General features: G+C 45.1%; 1 protein-coding gene across 1 annotated transcript; it reads left to right on the top strand.

Moving 5' to 3' along the window:
* The first annotated feature begins 6649 nt into the window (after nt 1–6649).
* Nucleotides 6650–15826, top strand: LOC8034049 (cyclin-dependent kinase-like 4). The gene is made up of 9 exons (XM_029979251.4): nt 6650–6838; nt 8022–8143; nt 8805–8877; nt 9885–9975; nt 10580–10777; nt 13025–13107; nt 13836–13895; nt 14015–14149; nt 15571–15826. The coding sequence occupies exons 1-9, from the start codon at nt 6671–6673 to the stop codon at nt 15742–15744; spliced, it is 1104 nt and encodes a 367-aa protein (XP_029835111.4). The 5' UTR covers nt 6650–6670; the 3' UTR covers nt 15745–15826.
* Nucleotides 15827–16806: the final 980 nt, after the last annotated feature.

Here is a 16806-nt window from a genome sequence, read left to right as displayed (position 1 = left end):
ACCGTGTTTTTTAAAGTGAAAGTCTCTACTGGCAAACAATGAAACACTGACGTCAGGAGGAGGTAGGGGTTCACTCTTTGAATTGTAGAATTTGTTCCCAACTGATTCGAAGCAGTTTCATGGTGTCAAATTAATGCCTTGGAAGCTCGCTCGAGCACCTGCGCAGCAGCACGAAAGAAATGCTCGGCATTTGTTTATTTTGAGACTGCCCGCTCGACCTGCAAGCCTGCCTTCCCCTGACATCACGTCACTGAAAAGCGCAGGAATATTGAAATGTTGGTTTTGGCATCATTTTCACTTGCCGATTTCACAAGAACTATTCTGAATTTCCCGATACTAAATAGCATATCGGAAAAGGTGAAGGCCGGTGATTCTGAGAAAATATATGTTAGAGTAGCTAAAACAATCGCCGGAGTACCCCTTTAACGGGGCACTGCGAAGGGACGAAGTGTATTTGTGAAAACAAAATAGGAAAGAAAAATAATTGAATGGATGAATGAAAAGTAAATGGTACTTCGAAGGGCGTGTCTCTCCGTGTCAAACACGAGCGTTCAGTGACGACTTTAGTCTAGAGCGTCGGATAATGACGACATAAAATTCTGGATGTAGGACTGGCTGAATAGGTGCACATGGCCCTTTTTGGTCCTTCCAAGCGTATGTTTCTCACTGAAACTTTTGCTTGGAACAACCGCAAATCGGCGGGGCGTTCACAGGATGTTAATTCTGACAATTAGGAAAATCTTGCGCGGTTGTTGCAGGTTCTTCTCGTGTCCGTTCTCTATTGGTTTCTTTCACGATTCTGAACTTCTTTCACGTTTTATGTTCAAAATAAATCATATTTATTCTTTATTTTATTTTTAATGTGTTGCTATATTTCCACACACCAGTTCTAGCGAACGCGATACGAATACAAAATGTCCAGAAGCACTTTGCAGGGCCCCTTAAAAGACAAAATGTAAAATTAGTATAGCGCTCGTGAAGTGGGCTTGCCCTCACTATAGGTAGAGTTCTGCAAAGGCACGCTTTACAAGGCAATTTTTTTTTCTTATGGATGATTATGCTTGATTTTAGATTTATTCATACAGTGAATAAAGTTTCGTTGCATTTGCATATACAATTGTTGAAGCTCTTCTAGGCATGGTTATCCAGCAGTAGATCCTGCAGCGCTAAAAACAAAATTGTTTTCCAACAAAAGAGGTTTCATGCCCTCGGCTTCTCCTTATATACACTCTCAAAGTGGGGAAGCACGCTTTACAGGAAGTGGGTTTTTGTAGCGTGAGCTACACTGGCCGAAGTTGAGCAGTTTCGCGTGGCTGTCAGAGACGTCCTGCGCAAGCGCGAGGAGCAGTGACGTCACACGGCGCACAGCTGGCGCACCGGAGCCGCTGCCGCCGCGCGCTCCGCCGCCACCGCGCGCGCTTCGCTGGTCTGCGCATTTTAGAGGAGTGACGTCATAGCCACGGCAGACGCACTGGCGCCGCCGCGTGCCCAGCTGTGCGCCTCCGTTGCACAGTAGCCAACTCTGACGCTGCACCGGAGCCGCTTGATAGCGCCTCTCATTTTGTGCGCATAACCTCACGCTACGTATATCCTGGCGTAGCCGAGATAAGCCACCGCAAATTTTTCCTAAAGGGATAGTGCAGCGATTATAATGTTGAAAGAACTGGCAGTTTATTATTTTTTATATTTTTTATCTAAGCACAAGTGACCAAAAACGTGTCACCTTGTCCCGAAAAACTGCTATTCCGCTGCGTAATCACAAAAAAAAATAATAAGGAAAAAAACGAATTATATGGCAATTTCCAGCCGCATGTGGCGGTTCCGGGAACTACAGTGACAGCGTCTCTGGGGCAGGTGTGGGCAGTACCGCGATACATTTTTCAGAAAGACATTATCTGTTCATATTTCTCTACCGCGACATAATTTTTCAACTGTATTTTGTAGTTTTGTATCCAAATAAATTGTCGGGTGTATTCCTGGTATCGCGACACTTTTAGGGTCGATCTATTTCGCTACAATATTAAAATATGTTTAACCTTCACACAGAAGGTCGAGACAAAGTTTCGTCCGGCACGTTTTGTTTCTCCTACCCTAAATGACCCCCTTCCTTATTCTACAAAAGTTAACAAATGATTTACCGCATTTCAGGTGGTCGACTCTTCCTGTAGATTTCAAAAGTTGAAGGGCCGGTCGGTGCGCCCAACTAGCAAATAAAAGAATACGGGTTCAATGAACCCGTAATCCCCGGTGACGTTAAGGCGTTATAAGGTCACCGCTGAAAGCAGCGGGATTAGACATTATCATAGTCACTTCACGAGGTTATTTGGGAAGACACAAAATTGATTTAAAGGTCACGGGAATTTTGTCTCAGGATGATAAGAGATGCCGAAACGAAACCTCGCTCGATTCATGGTAAAAAATCGTTTGCTTTCTTATACTTCGAAAAATGCAAGATGTTAGTCCTGCAGTAAATGTAATTCAAGCCACAACAACGTCACGTCAAAATTCAGACTCCATCTTTGAGTGAGTACTTGTTTGCTAGTGTAAAAGCAAAATCTCGTATCGTAAATCATGCTTCTTTCTTCTTCGTAAAGTGCACCCAAACATCTACAATAATGTTTTATAACAACGTATTTCAGTGTCTGTATTTCTGCCGTAGCAAAATGTATCCCTCTACTTGTATTTCCAAATACTTTTCTATTTTTCAATTGTATTTCTGATACGTAGTGCGATACATTTTTATAAATGTATTTCAGTATCAGTATTTTAACTTTTTTTCGCCACGTATTCTGGTATTTGTATTTACAAATACTTTTGAGAGTATATCTGGCCAGCCCTGCTCTGGGGGATACGCGGAAGTCAACAAAACCTGTCCCCCCCGGCTGCTATACACCCGCCGTCATGCCCGTGGCGAACCGTCTTTTGTGTCGGTCACTTGCCGCGACCTTCGACGATGCCACTCTGAAAAATGGACAATCGCGGAGGACGCGGCTGGGGTCTCTGAAGAGCGAACCCAACGGGAAACCACGTGATCCCCCAGAGTACGTCACTCGAGAGACGATGTGGTGAGTTAAGAGCAAGGTTGTAAAAGTTACTTCAAAACTGTACCTAAGATACATTTACAGTTATTCATACGAAAAGGCACCTAGGTAGTACGTACGTAGGTACTCGTTTTAAAATGTACCAATTACAGGTACAGTTACTTCAAAAATACTTTTTTTTCAAATTTGTCAGAATATATAAGAAGTAAAGCTTTTTATATTAAGTATACACACAAAAACGACTTCGATATATGTGCTTTATTGGTGCAAATGCGAGAAATAAGAAAAAACGCATTTACATGAGCCGGTGCTGACGTCGACGGGCCCAGAAGACGCCGGCCGCATGAAGAAACGCATGAGTCGAGTGAATATGCAACTAACCTTCGCGACGACAAACATAAAACTTCAAGCTTTCTCGTTTTTCTTTTCTTTTTTTTTTTGGCTTTGTTACTTGGAAGAAAAATAAGGTTTGTTTTCTTTCGGAATTTTTTCAGCTTTGATAACTGCAAAATTTGAGTCCGTTTAGTGAGTGGAAACTGTATTATATACGCGATGTTACAATGCTTTACGATTGTAATTGTAATTTATTTTCAATCATATTTTTTATTGTATTTATGGCAGAAGAGAGCCACCATCAGGACAAGATGCAGGCAACACAAACTGCGCACATCTTTCAAGTTATCTCCTCCCTTGCATAGCTGTCGGAGGAGCTTCAAACACGCAATGAAGTCGATTTCGGTTTGAGATGAAGGAAGCAGGTCGCTACCTTCCCTAAACGGAGTTCCGAAGCGATTCGATAAATTTGTGTCGCTAGAATGGCATCGCTAATCCACCGTTCGCTCAAATGAACACCGCCATTCGCTAAAGTGTCGTTCGATGAAACATCATGGCTGAGGCCTCCCTTGCTAAAATGTCGTTCGACCAAGTCAGTGCCTCCAAGGTCGTACCAAACTCAACGTTAATCACGGCACATGGTAGTGTGTTAATACTTCAAGATTTATAGTTTCTACCATTTTGACAAAGTGAATAAAAAAGTACCTGTAAAAAGTAACTTCACTTAGTTACAAGTTACTGGAAAATGTACCTAAGATACAAATACAGATACCAAGAAATGAAAGGTTCTAGGTTTGTACCTCAGGTACAACAAAATGACCTAGGTACCGATTTCCAGTTACTTGTACCTAGGTACTTTACAAGTCTGGTCAAGAGGCACTTTGACCTTCGATCTGTTTAATTTTGTTTTACTAAAAACTAGCGCGCGGAAGAAAATACGGTTTTCTGTTCTTGGTTTCATAGCTAACAAAGATTAATTCCCCGCAGTTAACTGGCCCAGAAAATCGTTGCACCGCCCTTTTAAGTGAGACTGCGTCACTGATCACTTTTTTGCAGCGGTATCTGTTACGGGCTTTTCCCACCACTGGAAACGATGTCCGTAGTTAGTGTACATTCAGATAAGAGCGCCTCAGAAAAACGAGGACAAGGAATGCAGGACAGCATAGAGCGCTACTTACAACTGAAAGCTCTATTGAAAACACAATTATTTATAAACAGAATCGCCGTCCCCGCATAAAAAAGGCGAATTCCTTATCGGAAGTGTGTACGCAGCTTTCCTCTCCTGCCTACCTCATATTGTACGCTTCGATCAGCTCTCACTCCCTTTTGCTAATAAGGTTTCCAAGAATTTTTGTTCTTTGTGTTCTTAGAGTTAATGATGTTGTAGCTGTTGATGTTGTTGTAGTTGACGCAGTAAGGCGTACGGCGTCCGTCGCCGATGTTGCCCAATGCTTGAAAAAGATCGCCCGTGGGAATCGAACCTGAGACCTCTGCGTGCGAGGCGGAGGCGTTACCACAGAGCTACGCCACAGCGTCAACAACCCGCGTTGTACTTAGTGTTTTTGTAGCATCCGATGCCCACTGCACGCGCTCACTGAAAAAAAAAGTCGATAACAAAATGTCATCGTAGCACTGTCAGTGCCAAGAGCTGGTGCCGGAAGACGCGTTTTCAAGTGCTCCGTAACAAAAAAAGAAACAAAAGCGTTCGGAGCAAAAATGTTAGATGGCTATTTTGTTCCGGACGCTTTTGTTCACGCAAACCACAGTGCGTGAGCACGACGCCGATGCACAACGACTTGGACGTTACGTGCGACAGATATCGCAGTGACTGTACTGTAGATTAACGCGGGACTGCTCAACTTATTTATTCAAAAAGGGGAGGGAAGGACAGTGGCGCGATCTCTATGTCACAAGCAAAAGGACACACACGATTGGTGGTTAGAGACAATGACGTTTCATTATAGCGTGGCTACGCCAATCACGGCGCAGGCACTGATGCGCCGCACAAGTGGCCGCCGAAGAGCGCGCGGCGTTGCGCAATGTCAAGGGGGAGGGAGAGAGACGCTGCGTGTGGCGAGGAGGAGTATACACGACTCGGGAAAGAGGCGGCGGCGGTGGAGAGGAGTATAAAGGGGGACATACATCGTTGCGTTTGAAAATTGTGGGTCTACGCTCGGTCTGTCGCCGAAGACGATCCGCCAGAAGCCAGCCATAAACAGCTTCGCGATAAAAAATGCATTTTCACGAATGAAGCATTCAACTCGTGGAACAGAGAAATGTGTGCATGATTTGGCGCAAAAATAAACCAACCGTTTTTTCGCACAGCAAAGCTAAGCCACGCAACGCCTAAAGAACAGGCTCCCTGAGAATGTAGCGCTAGCGGTTCATGTAAGGCTCCACATTTTCAGAACCTAGGGTCACCAGAACGACGAAGTTAGAGACAGGATACTCAACTTGCCCGCGAAAAAACGCCCTCGGACAGCAGAAGCAGATAAAGTGCGCTTGTTTTTCCCTGCATCTCTCAAATGACGTGAACTTGAACACATGAGCATGGGACGTCTACTTGTAAGAGTTGTCGTCGGTTTATGCGAACACCGTTTGCCTTCATTAATGAATATAGAAATGTCTCTCATATTGCCACGCGCGCCGACGAGCGAGCCGAGCCGACGAGCGCGTGCTTGCCCGAATGGTTAGCGCGCTTGACTGTCACGCGGAAGGTCTACGTTCGATTCCAGCGAGCAGAATGTCCTTTTATTTGTTATTTCAACTGGGCGTTCCCCTAAGTTCGAGAACATTCTCGTCTGATCGAGTTTCGAATGTTCTACGCGCCGAAAGTTCTACGCCGAATGTTCCAGAAACCCACGACGGTACATAAGGGACTCCGCGTGGCGAGCGGAGTCAGTCTCGCCCCAGCGTTCTATCCTGCTGTTACGCCGACTTCGACGCTCGCGACACTCTGTTGTTATCCTCCATTCCCTTATTGTTTTCGGCACAAGTTCCCCACATTGACCGTTTATTTCTTTCTGTTTAATTATTGTACTTTTGGTCACCACCTGTAACAATATGTCACCACTGTCAATCAGCGTGAACCCCGAAGCAGACGACATCTGCTTCGTTGTTACGCTAGCAAGTTGGGGCTGTTATCATCTACCGATGCAGTACTTGAGAAACTCGGAAAGGGACTCCATTCGTTTCTACAGTGAGTGTTTGGACGACACCCGAAACGAATGACTTCCATGACGTGACCGGCGGGCGATTTTCTACGCAGGAAGAACCGGTACTACTACACGCCGCTGATGGAGAAGTACGAGAAGATCTCCAAGATCGGCGAGGGCTCGTACGGCGTGGTGTTCAAGTGCCGGGTGCGAGACACCGGGCAGCTGGTGGCCGTCAAGAAGTACGTGGAGACCGAGGACGACCCGCTCATCAAGAAGATCGCCCTCAGGGAGATACGCATGCTCAAGGTGCGCACGCAACCACTCTTACACGTTCGTTTACAGACCTATACGTTGCGCATTACTTACGCCTAGTTACTTTGTTACTTTTTAAGTTAATGAATCTTGCTTACTTTCTGATGAAGAGCAACGGTTATTTCTGGAGAAGGGCGTCACAAGTATCCAACCTAGCTCTCACCCCAGCTCTATTCTGTGACTTGCAAGGGAAAAAGAACGCTAGATACACAATAAAACAAAATGTGCACAGGGTACGTCACTATCGTCCCAGGTATCCCCGAATGAATGCGTTAAAAACGAGGAGTTATTCATGATGGAAAATACTGAAAGGCGGTTAATGGGCTTCAGGAAAACGACCACATTCAGAGTAATATTACTTCGGAACTGAAGTAACGAGTACCTTTTAAAGACGAGTAAGGCACTTCGTTTCCTCTTAAGCAAGTAACGAATAACGGTTTTTATTTACTTAATTTCAGTAACTTGTACATGTCTGCTCAGATGTTCGCGGGTGCATAATAAAGAGGAACGATCGTAATTGGTCGCCCTTTAACCATTTCATCCAATGAGAGGAAGGGAGATCTGTGTCGTGTCCTAATGGTAATCTACAGAAAGAGGCGTCTCCTTTGCCCACTGAAATTGCGTGGTCATTCGGGCATGATACCGCTCGTCTTTCTTGTTGGCGCAGTCCATCGAATGAAAACCAATGACCAGCGCTCCGAATGCTTCGCGGATGAGTAAACAATCAGAAGCTTTCCGATCGTTGTCACTGTAGCGGGAACAACACCGATTTCTGCACATCCACCATGCGAATTTAGCTTGTTTTTTGTATTGTTTTTTCAGGGATCGAAGCAATATTTTGCCGTACATTACATGTTCGGTGGCATTTACCTTAGTGGTCAGTCTGTAACGATCAAGCTAAAAAAAAAGTTGCTAGTAAGGTGTAACTGACGGCTCCGCAAGTACCTAGTGGTCGGCGTCTGTCGGTTTCGTGCTGGGAAGCTAAGCACGTCGGTTTTCTTCCGACTACAGCGACAAACAAGAATGCATCGTTGGCAGGCAAATGAAGTAAACTTTAGGAGTGCTATCGGATTCAGATAATCGTTGTTGAGCGAGTCATATTGAGCCAGCGAGTAATGGTACCCTACCGGTGGAGTTCTCTTCCGACGTGTTGACGATTTTGGCGCCTTCTGTGTAGCAACTCAAGCACCCGAATCTGGTGAACCTGATCGAGGTGTTCCGGCGGAAGCGAAAGCTGCACCTCGTCTTCGAGTACTGCGAACACACCGTGCTGGATTTTCTCGACAAGCACCCCAAGGGGTGAGTCCGGCAATCCGGCCCTCTGCGCAATCCATTACTAGAATTTCTTAACTTTTTTCCGGGCTGATTAGGTTGTTGAGTCCAGCAATTGGTCCCTCTGCGCAGTCATTGCTATGATTTCTTAACTGTTTTTCGGGCTAATTAGGTGGTCACGCGTTTTTTCCTCTGAGTGTTATTTTTTTTTTCTCCGATTTTTGTTTTTTACATACAAGGCATCTCTGCTGGCTGTCAGGCCCCGCTTACATGCATCTCCATGCTTTCGCGGAACTGTGCATAATTATTTTTAGTGTGCAATTAATGTATTAGTAGTAGTAGTAGTAATAGTAGAAGCAGCAGTAGTAGTAGTAGTAATGGTAGCAGTATTAGTACTATTATTAGTACTACGAGTAGTAGTAGTAGTACTAGTATTATTATTAGTAGTAGTAGTAGCAGTACTAGAAGCAGTATAAGTAGTAGTAGTAATAGTAGTTGTTGTTGCTGTACTTCTAAAGTAGGTCTCGTTTCAATTGAAGCTCAGCCCCACTCAATATTTCTAGGTTTTCGGGGTTACGGCTGAGTGTCCCTGAACTTCTCGCCTTCTGATTACTTTCGCAACTAGCGGCACCTCCAGAACTGACTCCTAACCCCTCTCGTACTTTTTTTTTTGTGTTGAATCTTTTAGAGTACCAGACTCCCTGACCAAGCGGATAGTGTACCAGACTCTGCAAGCCATCAACTTCTGCCACATGCACAACGTCAGTGCCCTTCTTTTTAAGTCGCACCTTCGACAGATTCGAGCAACAACACCGGCGATGTTTGTTTCGCTCGACAAATATAACTGCTCACACGTTGAAAGCTCTCATACATTTTTAGCAAGTTTATCGGAGCGAAGGTTAATCGCCGCGGTTGCCACCAACGCGGCAAAAAAGAAAAAAGAAACAAATATTTCTGCCGACTATATCTTCACCAAAGCCGCTTAATAGTCTTAAGGTTTTTTTTTTTTTTTTTTTTTTTTATTGTTTGCTGGCGTTTCGGGCAGGCGCTAGTTGAAGCAAGACAAAGCTCGATACCGGCAGGGAGCTCCGAACACGTGAGCAACTGCTGCTTGATTATTAGTCGTTTATGTCAAAGACGGATATAGAGTGCTGTTCTGAGCCATGGGCCGGTTTTTGTTTTTTGCTCATTTGCAGAGAGGAAAAGATGCGCCCGTGATGCCTAATCTTTATATTTTCTTTGCTTCCAAACTCTTTCAGTTTCCTAGTTTTGTCCACGACGCGACGACAGATTTGAGTTGAATTCTGTGTGGCGAAAGTTGTAAGCAACGCTGTCCTACGGCGAAGGTGACTGTGCACTATATGCGCGTCAAGTCAAGTTCGTTTGAATGTGAAGGAAGCGAAACGCGCACGAACATAACACTATACTGTAAACGTATTGCTCAGACATAACTTGGCGCATTTGGAATCCCTCGCTTCTTCTCTCTTACTCGCCGAGAGCCACGCGTTGTCGAGCATCGGCTGTGGTGACGATCAAGCGTCAGCAGGGTTGCCAGAAGGGTGTATATTTGTCCAGTAATAGATGATCCTTTTTTGCTTCTTGTTTGTCCGCCTATAGTGAAACTAGGCGGGTAGTCGCCTACCAGAATTATCGTGAACAATGAAAAGCGGAATTAATCAATTTCTCGGGTACCGGTGTATTTTCTTAACCGGATTCACTCCTACATATTTAGCGCCATTTCTTGGACTGTTTTTGTTTCTTATTACAGTGCATCCACAGGGATGTGAAGCCAGAAAACATACTGCTCACCAAAGACGGCGTCGTCAAACTGTGCGACTTCGGTTTCGCCCGAACGCTGAGTACGTTTTTTTCTGAATCACAACACATACCTGTATATCCGCCCCTCGAGAACAGGGACTGGTTTCTTTCTCATTATGTTTAAGTCCGCTGCGCATGCTTCCGATTCATAATATACAAATTCTGCTTCACAAACTCCAACGAAGACTATAACACGCCTAACCCTAAGCAGCAAGAAAGTGAGAGTGACTTCTGAAGTAATTAAAGGGTTTCGGAATATCGGAGTTCATTTCCGAGAATATTCGGCGCCACAAAACGGCGTAACTATCATAAAACAGACTTCGAACGGAGATTATTCCATAAGACTAAAGCCGTTTGCTGTCACAAAGTATATATACATAAAAAATGGTGCTTTATTACATTAGAAGAGAGAATCTTTCCATGTATTTCATCCTGAGATGAACAGCAGCATAGGAGAGTTGCAGGCATCCCAGCCAACTGAGAGCTACGAGTTGCAGATAGGCTCGTGGCGCGCTCTCGGCACAGGGTTGGCTGGGATGACTGAAAGCGTCCACTGGGCTCCATCTTGGAGCGAAACGGAGGACTGTATTTGCAAGAGGAGCGCGAGAGGGAAACAAGAAAACCTTTTTGTGGTGGCATGCCCAGGTCCAGGAGAGAACTACACGGACTACGTGGCGACTCGCTGGTACCGCGCCCCCGAGCTGCTGGTGGGCGATACCCAGTACGGCCCCGCCGTGGACGTCTGGGCCGTGGGCTGCGTGGCCGCGGAACTCATGCGCGGAGAGGCGCTCTGGCCGGGCAAGTCGGACGTGGACCAGCTTTTCCTCATCCGGAGGACCATCGGTAACCTTTGGAGAGAGTGCGCAGGCACAGAGTGTACGGGGCTATCCGAGGTTCAGTCAATATTTCTCTAAAAGAGAAGGACTGCGCTTTTCTCATCATCACTGGATGGATGAATACGGCTGGACCATTTAAATCAGTCGGCGGCTTGCGCCACCTAGCTAAAGCTTCTTATTAAAATTAACTAATCTTCGATTAAATTCCAAATCAATGGACAATTGCAGAAGAACCTCATATGGCTGCTAAGCACGAGCTTTCATCTACCATTCTCTGCGAAACTTCAGTCTTCCCTCGACTTATGCCACCAGTTCGATAACCTATGCTTGGCGATCTCAGCTTTCTCAGCGCCTATTTTCCCGTCGCTGCGTTTAAAGCCCAAAGCCTTCACTAAATCAGTATGGCCTCGAACGACTGGAGGGTGAAGCCCTTTACAGTAAAGTATTAAGTGTTCAGCCCTCTTCTTTTCCTCCCCACATGCCCCACACACCGTATCTATGTCCCGATATCTCGTAGTAAACTGATGAGCTGGGCCAGTTGGTAGACGTTATGCATGATGAGGTAAACAGCTAAAAAAACACAGAAGACGAAGAAGAACAAACACGACAGGACAATGCTGTCTCGCTCTGCACACCCTAGTTCGTAACGCCCTGTCCTGGCCTCAAACAACAACGAGCTTCCCCTAATAAAGTCGTAGATACTTTCCTTAGCAATATCTTTCTTGTGTTTTTTATAAGTTTCCAGAGTCGATTTAGTTCGCATCTCCGCTTTCCATATTTTCCTCTCCGCTGTTTTAACTCGCTTCTTAAGTGTAATTTTCTGATCTGTGTCTTTATTGCCCAAACATTTTTTTTTATTACTTGAGTTTTCTCGTTCGCTTTCTGCACTTTGTAACTACGTCCTTCTTGTATAAATAGCCAAAAACTCTCCGAGTTCATCGTTCCTCTTCCAAGTCCCTTAGTTTCTTTTAAATTGTATCGTCCTACTAGCTCCTTGCCATCAAATGACCATCCCACATCCCCTTGTACGCCCCGATTCAGAGCTTCACCCTGCGCTCCCAAAGCCAGTTTACCAAAAGTTGATCTCGGCAATATAACTTTCTTCTAGGGCCGGGCGTCGATTAAAAGTTTTAACTCGATTAATCGCAACATTTTATTCGATTAATCGGCCATGCTAATTTTTTGCATAATATTTTAAAACGTCAAAAATTAATATGTTTTCTGTTTTTGCATGTTCTGAATATGAGATAAAGGACAGAATATGTAATTTTTATTATGAATCAACCTTGATGCGTGGTTAAGAACAGTTCAAAGGCACTTACACTCACATAGTATTACTTCAGCAGCATGAGTTAAAGAGGTTCGTTGATATTATCCGGCAATTGTTCAAACTATAGTCTCTGTTGCGCTGAACTACACGTGTAACCTTCTGCACTTCTCAGGAGTTACAAATCTTGCCCCTAGAGTTTACTTTAGACTATATTTTGACATAGAGTTTGCCCTTCATACAGGTGTTCTCGTTCACGTCTGCGTGGTGAAACCGTTTACTTCTTATGTTATTTTGGTTTGTTAAAACACTAGTTACCGATTAACCTGTTAAAAAAATTAATCGTGTTAAAGCCTTAATCGATTAATCGGTAGGTTAATCGATCAATTGTCCAGCCCTACTTTCTTCCCCATTTCCCTCCATCACCTGATACCTGCTATAATTTTCCAAAGCTCTGTTCTTTATTACAGCTGCATTTATGCTGTCCTTACCCGATGCCTACTTTTCATGCTCACTAAGGTAATCCACACTGTCATGAATCTATACCACTAGTAACTTGTACCGTATTCGGTCGAGTAATAGCCGCACTGTATATGAAGAAAACCTGAAGGTTCGCTTTTCCGCAAGGCACGCAGATTGCCAATCGCCACGATCGACAGCATGATTCCAGCTGTTTACAGGACAGAGATAACGTCTTCCTGCGAAGATACCCTCTGTGAAGATTGAATTTGTATGGACAATCGAGTTCTCGATCTGGTTATTCGCTATGTTATTTATGCGCAAAACAGTGATTGGCTGTATATGGCTTATGTGCCAAGGTAGACTCAAGGGCGTTGTTCATAAATAGTGAGGCTGTTATTTGAGTAAATACGGTATGTACCTACCCTTTGAAACACGAATTCTGGGAATCTAAGTTCTTCATTCTCGTCATCATTAAAAATCATGACTGCTGACTTAGTTTTCAATTTTTATTTTTCTCTTCTGCAGGCGAACTGATACCCAGACATATGCAGATTTTCAAGACGAACGATTTTTTCTCCGGAGTCAGTATTCCGGACCCGGACGTTATCGTAAGTTCATGTTGCACGATTTCTGCGAGGTATCCGAGTCCCTGAGGTCGGTCACATTGTACCGCACGTATGTTAGAAAAGAAGTCATGCGCGTTTGTTTCGTTCTCGGGAAGCTAGACTGAATTAATAAACTGGAATTATATTAGGTTAGCCTAGAGTTGGCTTAAAGCGATTCAAACGTTCTGTTGAAAATCAATAGACCTTTCTGGAAACTCCCAGGAGACCTTGCAACGAGGGGCATTGTGGGGGTGTTCAGATGCACGCTCGTGCCGGCTCGAACGCTTCGTATATCCTTTCAGTAGGACGATTCATTCTTTCTTGTCGTTAGGAACTCAGAACACTCGCAAGAATTATGCGAACAGAAAAGAAGGTCATGGCATACTCTGTTTTGCTGAAATCACGAACTGTTAGACCAACGACAACTTCATCTTCGCTTCTCGGATAATTTCACCCGCTGCACATCTAAATGTCACAATGCGTAAAGCAGACGCTGGGGGCACCACATATTTCCGGAAAGCTCTATTACTCCGAAAACATCCGAAGAGGAATTGTATAAAAGCCTCAGAGGGACAGCCGACGTTTCTCAAGTGCTTCTACGGGGTCCCGACGAAGCATCGGTTGCCACTCCGAGACTTCCAGGCAACCCAGCTTCGACTGTAACCCCGTGTTTTGCACCGGATTTGTCTGCCAACATTGCGGTGAATGCGTGATCTATTCTCTTCCACTAGGAATCCATACAATCCGTCATTCCAAGTTCTATCGAGTCTTCTGGAATCGATTTCCTCAAGGTATGGTATTTTACTTTCCCGCAAGCGTGTACCCTTTATTTTTTTTTCTAATTTTTAATTTGTCCCTTAAGCTGCAACGCAGTACGAGGAGTGCAAAGCGCTTGTCCTGTATTCCTTAGAGATGTCTGGACAAGGATCCTGCGAGGCGATGGAACTGCGAGCAGCTGCTGAAACACCCTTACCTGACCGACTGCAAAATCCCTGAACTTGACGCTGAGGACAACAGCATTCGGATCCGCAGGGAACGCTCCAGGGTAACGTCATCAACGACTTTTACTCTTTCCTTCTTTACATGCCATTTTTCTCACAATGCAAGCTACAGCGAGGGTCTAACGGATCCAACTTAAATAAATCTCAAAAATCAGTTTCGCTTGATTGGACATTGTAGTCTATGAAAAAAATACTGCTTGGTGAAGCATTTTCTAAAAACCTGCAAGAGGAAATTTGCCTCTATCAAAAGTTAACACAGAAAACAAACATTTTAAACGGCTCAGTATGCAGCTAAACCTCTCTTGTGACAATGTAAAAGAAAGCGTTGTTATTGGTGTTTGATTTAACACAAATAACAAAAAGGGTAAGAAAAATAATACTGTCTTTGCTGTTCGCTGTTTTTTCCCAATAAAATTTACAATGGCTCAGAGGAATGCCTTTCCACTTTTAGTCTAGAAAAGGCTTAACTGCACCATGTCAAAGTTTTGTTTCTTTGGTTAATTCAAGTTTTCTCATTAATATTTACACCCCCCCCCCCCCCCACACACACACAGACAGACAAATGCAGCACCTACCTGCATATTTTTTTAATTAAATTAAAATATACAAGCGTGCGACACTGATTTTTGCCTACGCTGTATAAGTTGCAAGCAGAAAACTATCGTTTGGGTAGGGTCAGTTCAGTCGTAGAATGACAGATGTTACTCTACGGCTGGAATAACACTATCAGAATATCTTGTATATACGTATGCTGATTTGCGATGTGCTTGGAAACACTATAGTTGGTTTTACTTTATCCGTGAGCGAGCGCTATATGTGCGAACTTGTTGCCGCTCACAAGCACGTGTGCGGTTGGCACGCTGAAAGCTCATAACTCGCTCTTGTAGCTTCTGCTACGCGTATGATCATTGGCTTTTTTGGGGGGTTAGTTCGACCAGTGAGAAGAATGGGCGGTATCGCATTCTGGGTAGCGAGCAGACTTGGCAAGAGGGCGCGTCCTCCTGCCGCAGATACCAAATGACCATTGGAGTATTATTACCAATCGCATCTGCATTCGCTGAAAGACCAATGGTCGATGAGTGGATCGCGGTGCATTATGCACTCAGGGATGTAACATGGTTCTAAGTTGAGCCCTCAGGGTGGTGCCGTTTTAATGGCAGTAGCGAAGAATATGTAGAGACATCAAATTCCTTTCTCCTCGTCTCCCGTACTTTACACCTTCCCCATCTCTTTCTCCCACTCCACCCTCTTGACTTCCTCTTCCCTGCTGACAACGGATGTCTGCCATCGGGAACGACGTCCATCGATGTCGTTCCCGATGGTCCGTCGGTATGGAATTCATCACCAACATCTTTCCGATTCCATACCGACGGACCGTCATGCTGGAACCACGCAACTGTGAACTGAACGCTCGTACATCGCTCCCGAAGTGTCTGAAATGCGAAAACAGTCCACTTTCCTACAGAACGGCACGCAGCATCAGTCGCTGTTCCCGCACCTCCCGGGCCACTCTGGCAGCGGATACCCGACCCCTGACGTACGAGCCTCGCAGCTGCACTCGCGGCAGATGCCTCAGCAGGCGCAGACGCACCAACAGGCGGCGGCAACCCGCAAGTTTGACCACTTACCCAACATCTGACGCTTGGGACCAGGAGCACTCTACCATTCATCGTCCATCTCCAAGTCGCTCACCGGGTGGTCTTGGAAGTAGTGGTCCTGGAACTGGGGGTGTCGTCCATACCCAAGTCGCTCGTCGGGCGGTCTTGGAAGTAGTGGTTCTTGAACTGGGAGGTGTCGTCCATCTCCAAGCTGCTCGTCCGGTGGCCTTGGAAGTAGTGGTTCTGGAAATGGGAGGTGTCGTCCATCCCCAAGTCTCTCATTGGGTGGTTTTGGAAGCAGTGGTCCTGGAACTGGGGTGCCCTTCTGCCGAGGCACTGAAGACCTTAGCTGAAGCCGCCTGCTACTGAAGATGTGCGTGTGAACTTTCGCAGTGCTCCGATGGCTTTCAAAATGCGTACCTCTCGGCAAGAGTGAGACTCCTGGTCTCCGAAATTGTGCACGTCTCGAAGGAATCATCTTGGCGTTCAAAACAAAATAGCGCAAAAGAGACGAGGAGGAGAAAGAAAACGGGGCGTGGCTACTTTCTTGTCCTTGTCTCTTCTGCGCTATTTTATTTTGTACTTAAACATGCTCCAACTAAATGCACTAACTTGCCCAGCAGCCTACACTACTAATTAATAATCTTGGGATTGGTAACGCGCGCTTTTGTCGCGGAACTGTGTCCTGAAATATTTCGAAAGCTGTGGTTTCCCTAGAAGTGGTCGCCTGGGAAGCCAAGGAAAGGTAATAATCACTTAGAAGATGGTAAATGGACATGGTATGATACGGCTGCGTCTTTCAACTGATGATACTGTGATTATGGCAGTCGTGGAAGATCAGATGTCTCGAAGAAGCTAGGGGAATCTCAAAGGTGTTTTAGTCTTCGTAATGGTCTAGCTTGAGAGCTTCAGGAAGGCAAGTAAACAAAATACCTCGCAAGCAGAGAAACTATGTATATCGAAACCCTCAAACAATGGTTGTGTCAATGGCAACTCTAAGAGCTGCCATACTGTGGCCAGAGTGTGTGTGTGTGTGAGGGATTTTTTTTACTGTTTCTAAAGTATAGTTATTGTAACTGCTCCTTAAATCTGTAAAACCCTCT

The sequence above is a fragment of the Ixodes scapularis genome, unplaced genomic scaffold (genome assembly GCF_016920785.2).
Source record: "Ixodes scapularis isolate PalLabHiFi unplaced genomic scaffold, ASM1692078v2 PGA_scaffold10__122_contigs__length_95168666, whole genome shotgun sequence".
Taxonomy (NCBI): domain Eukaryota; kingdom Metazoa; phylum Arthropoda; class Arachnida; order Ixodida; family Ixodidae; genus Ixodes; species Ixodes scapularis.
Note: the sequence above shows the minus strand (reverse complement) of the source record. Positions and strands in the feature narration are given on the sequence as shown.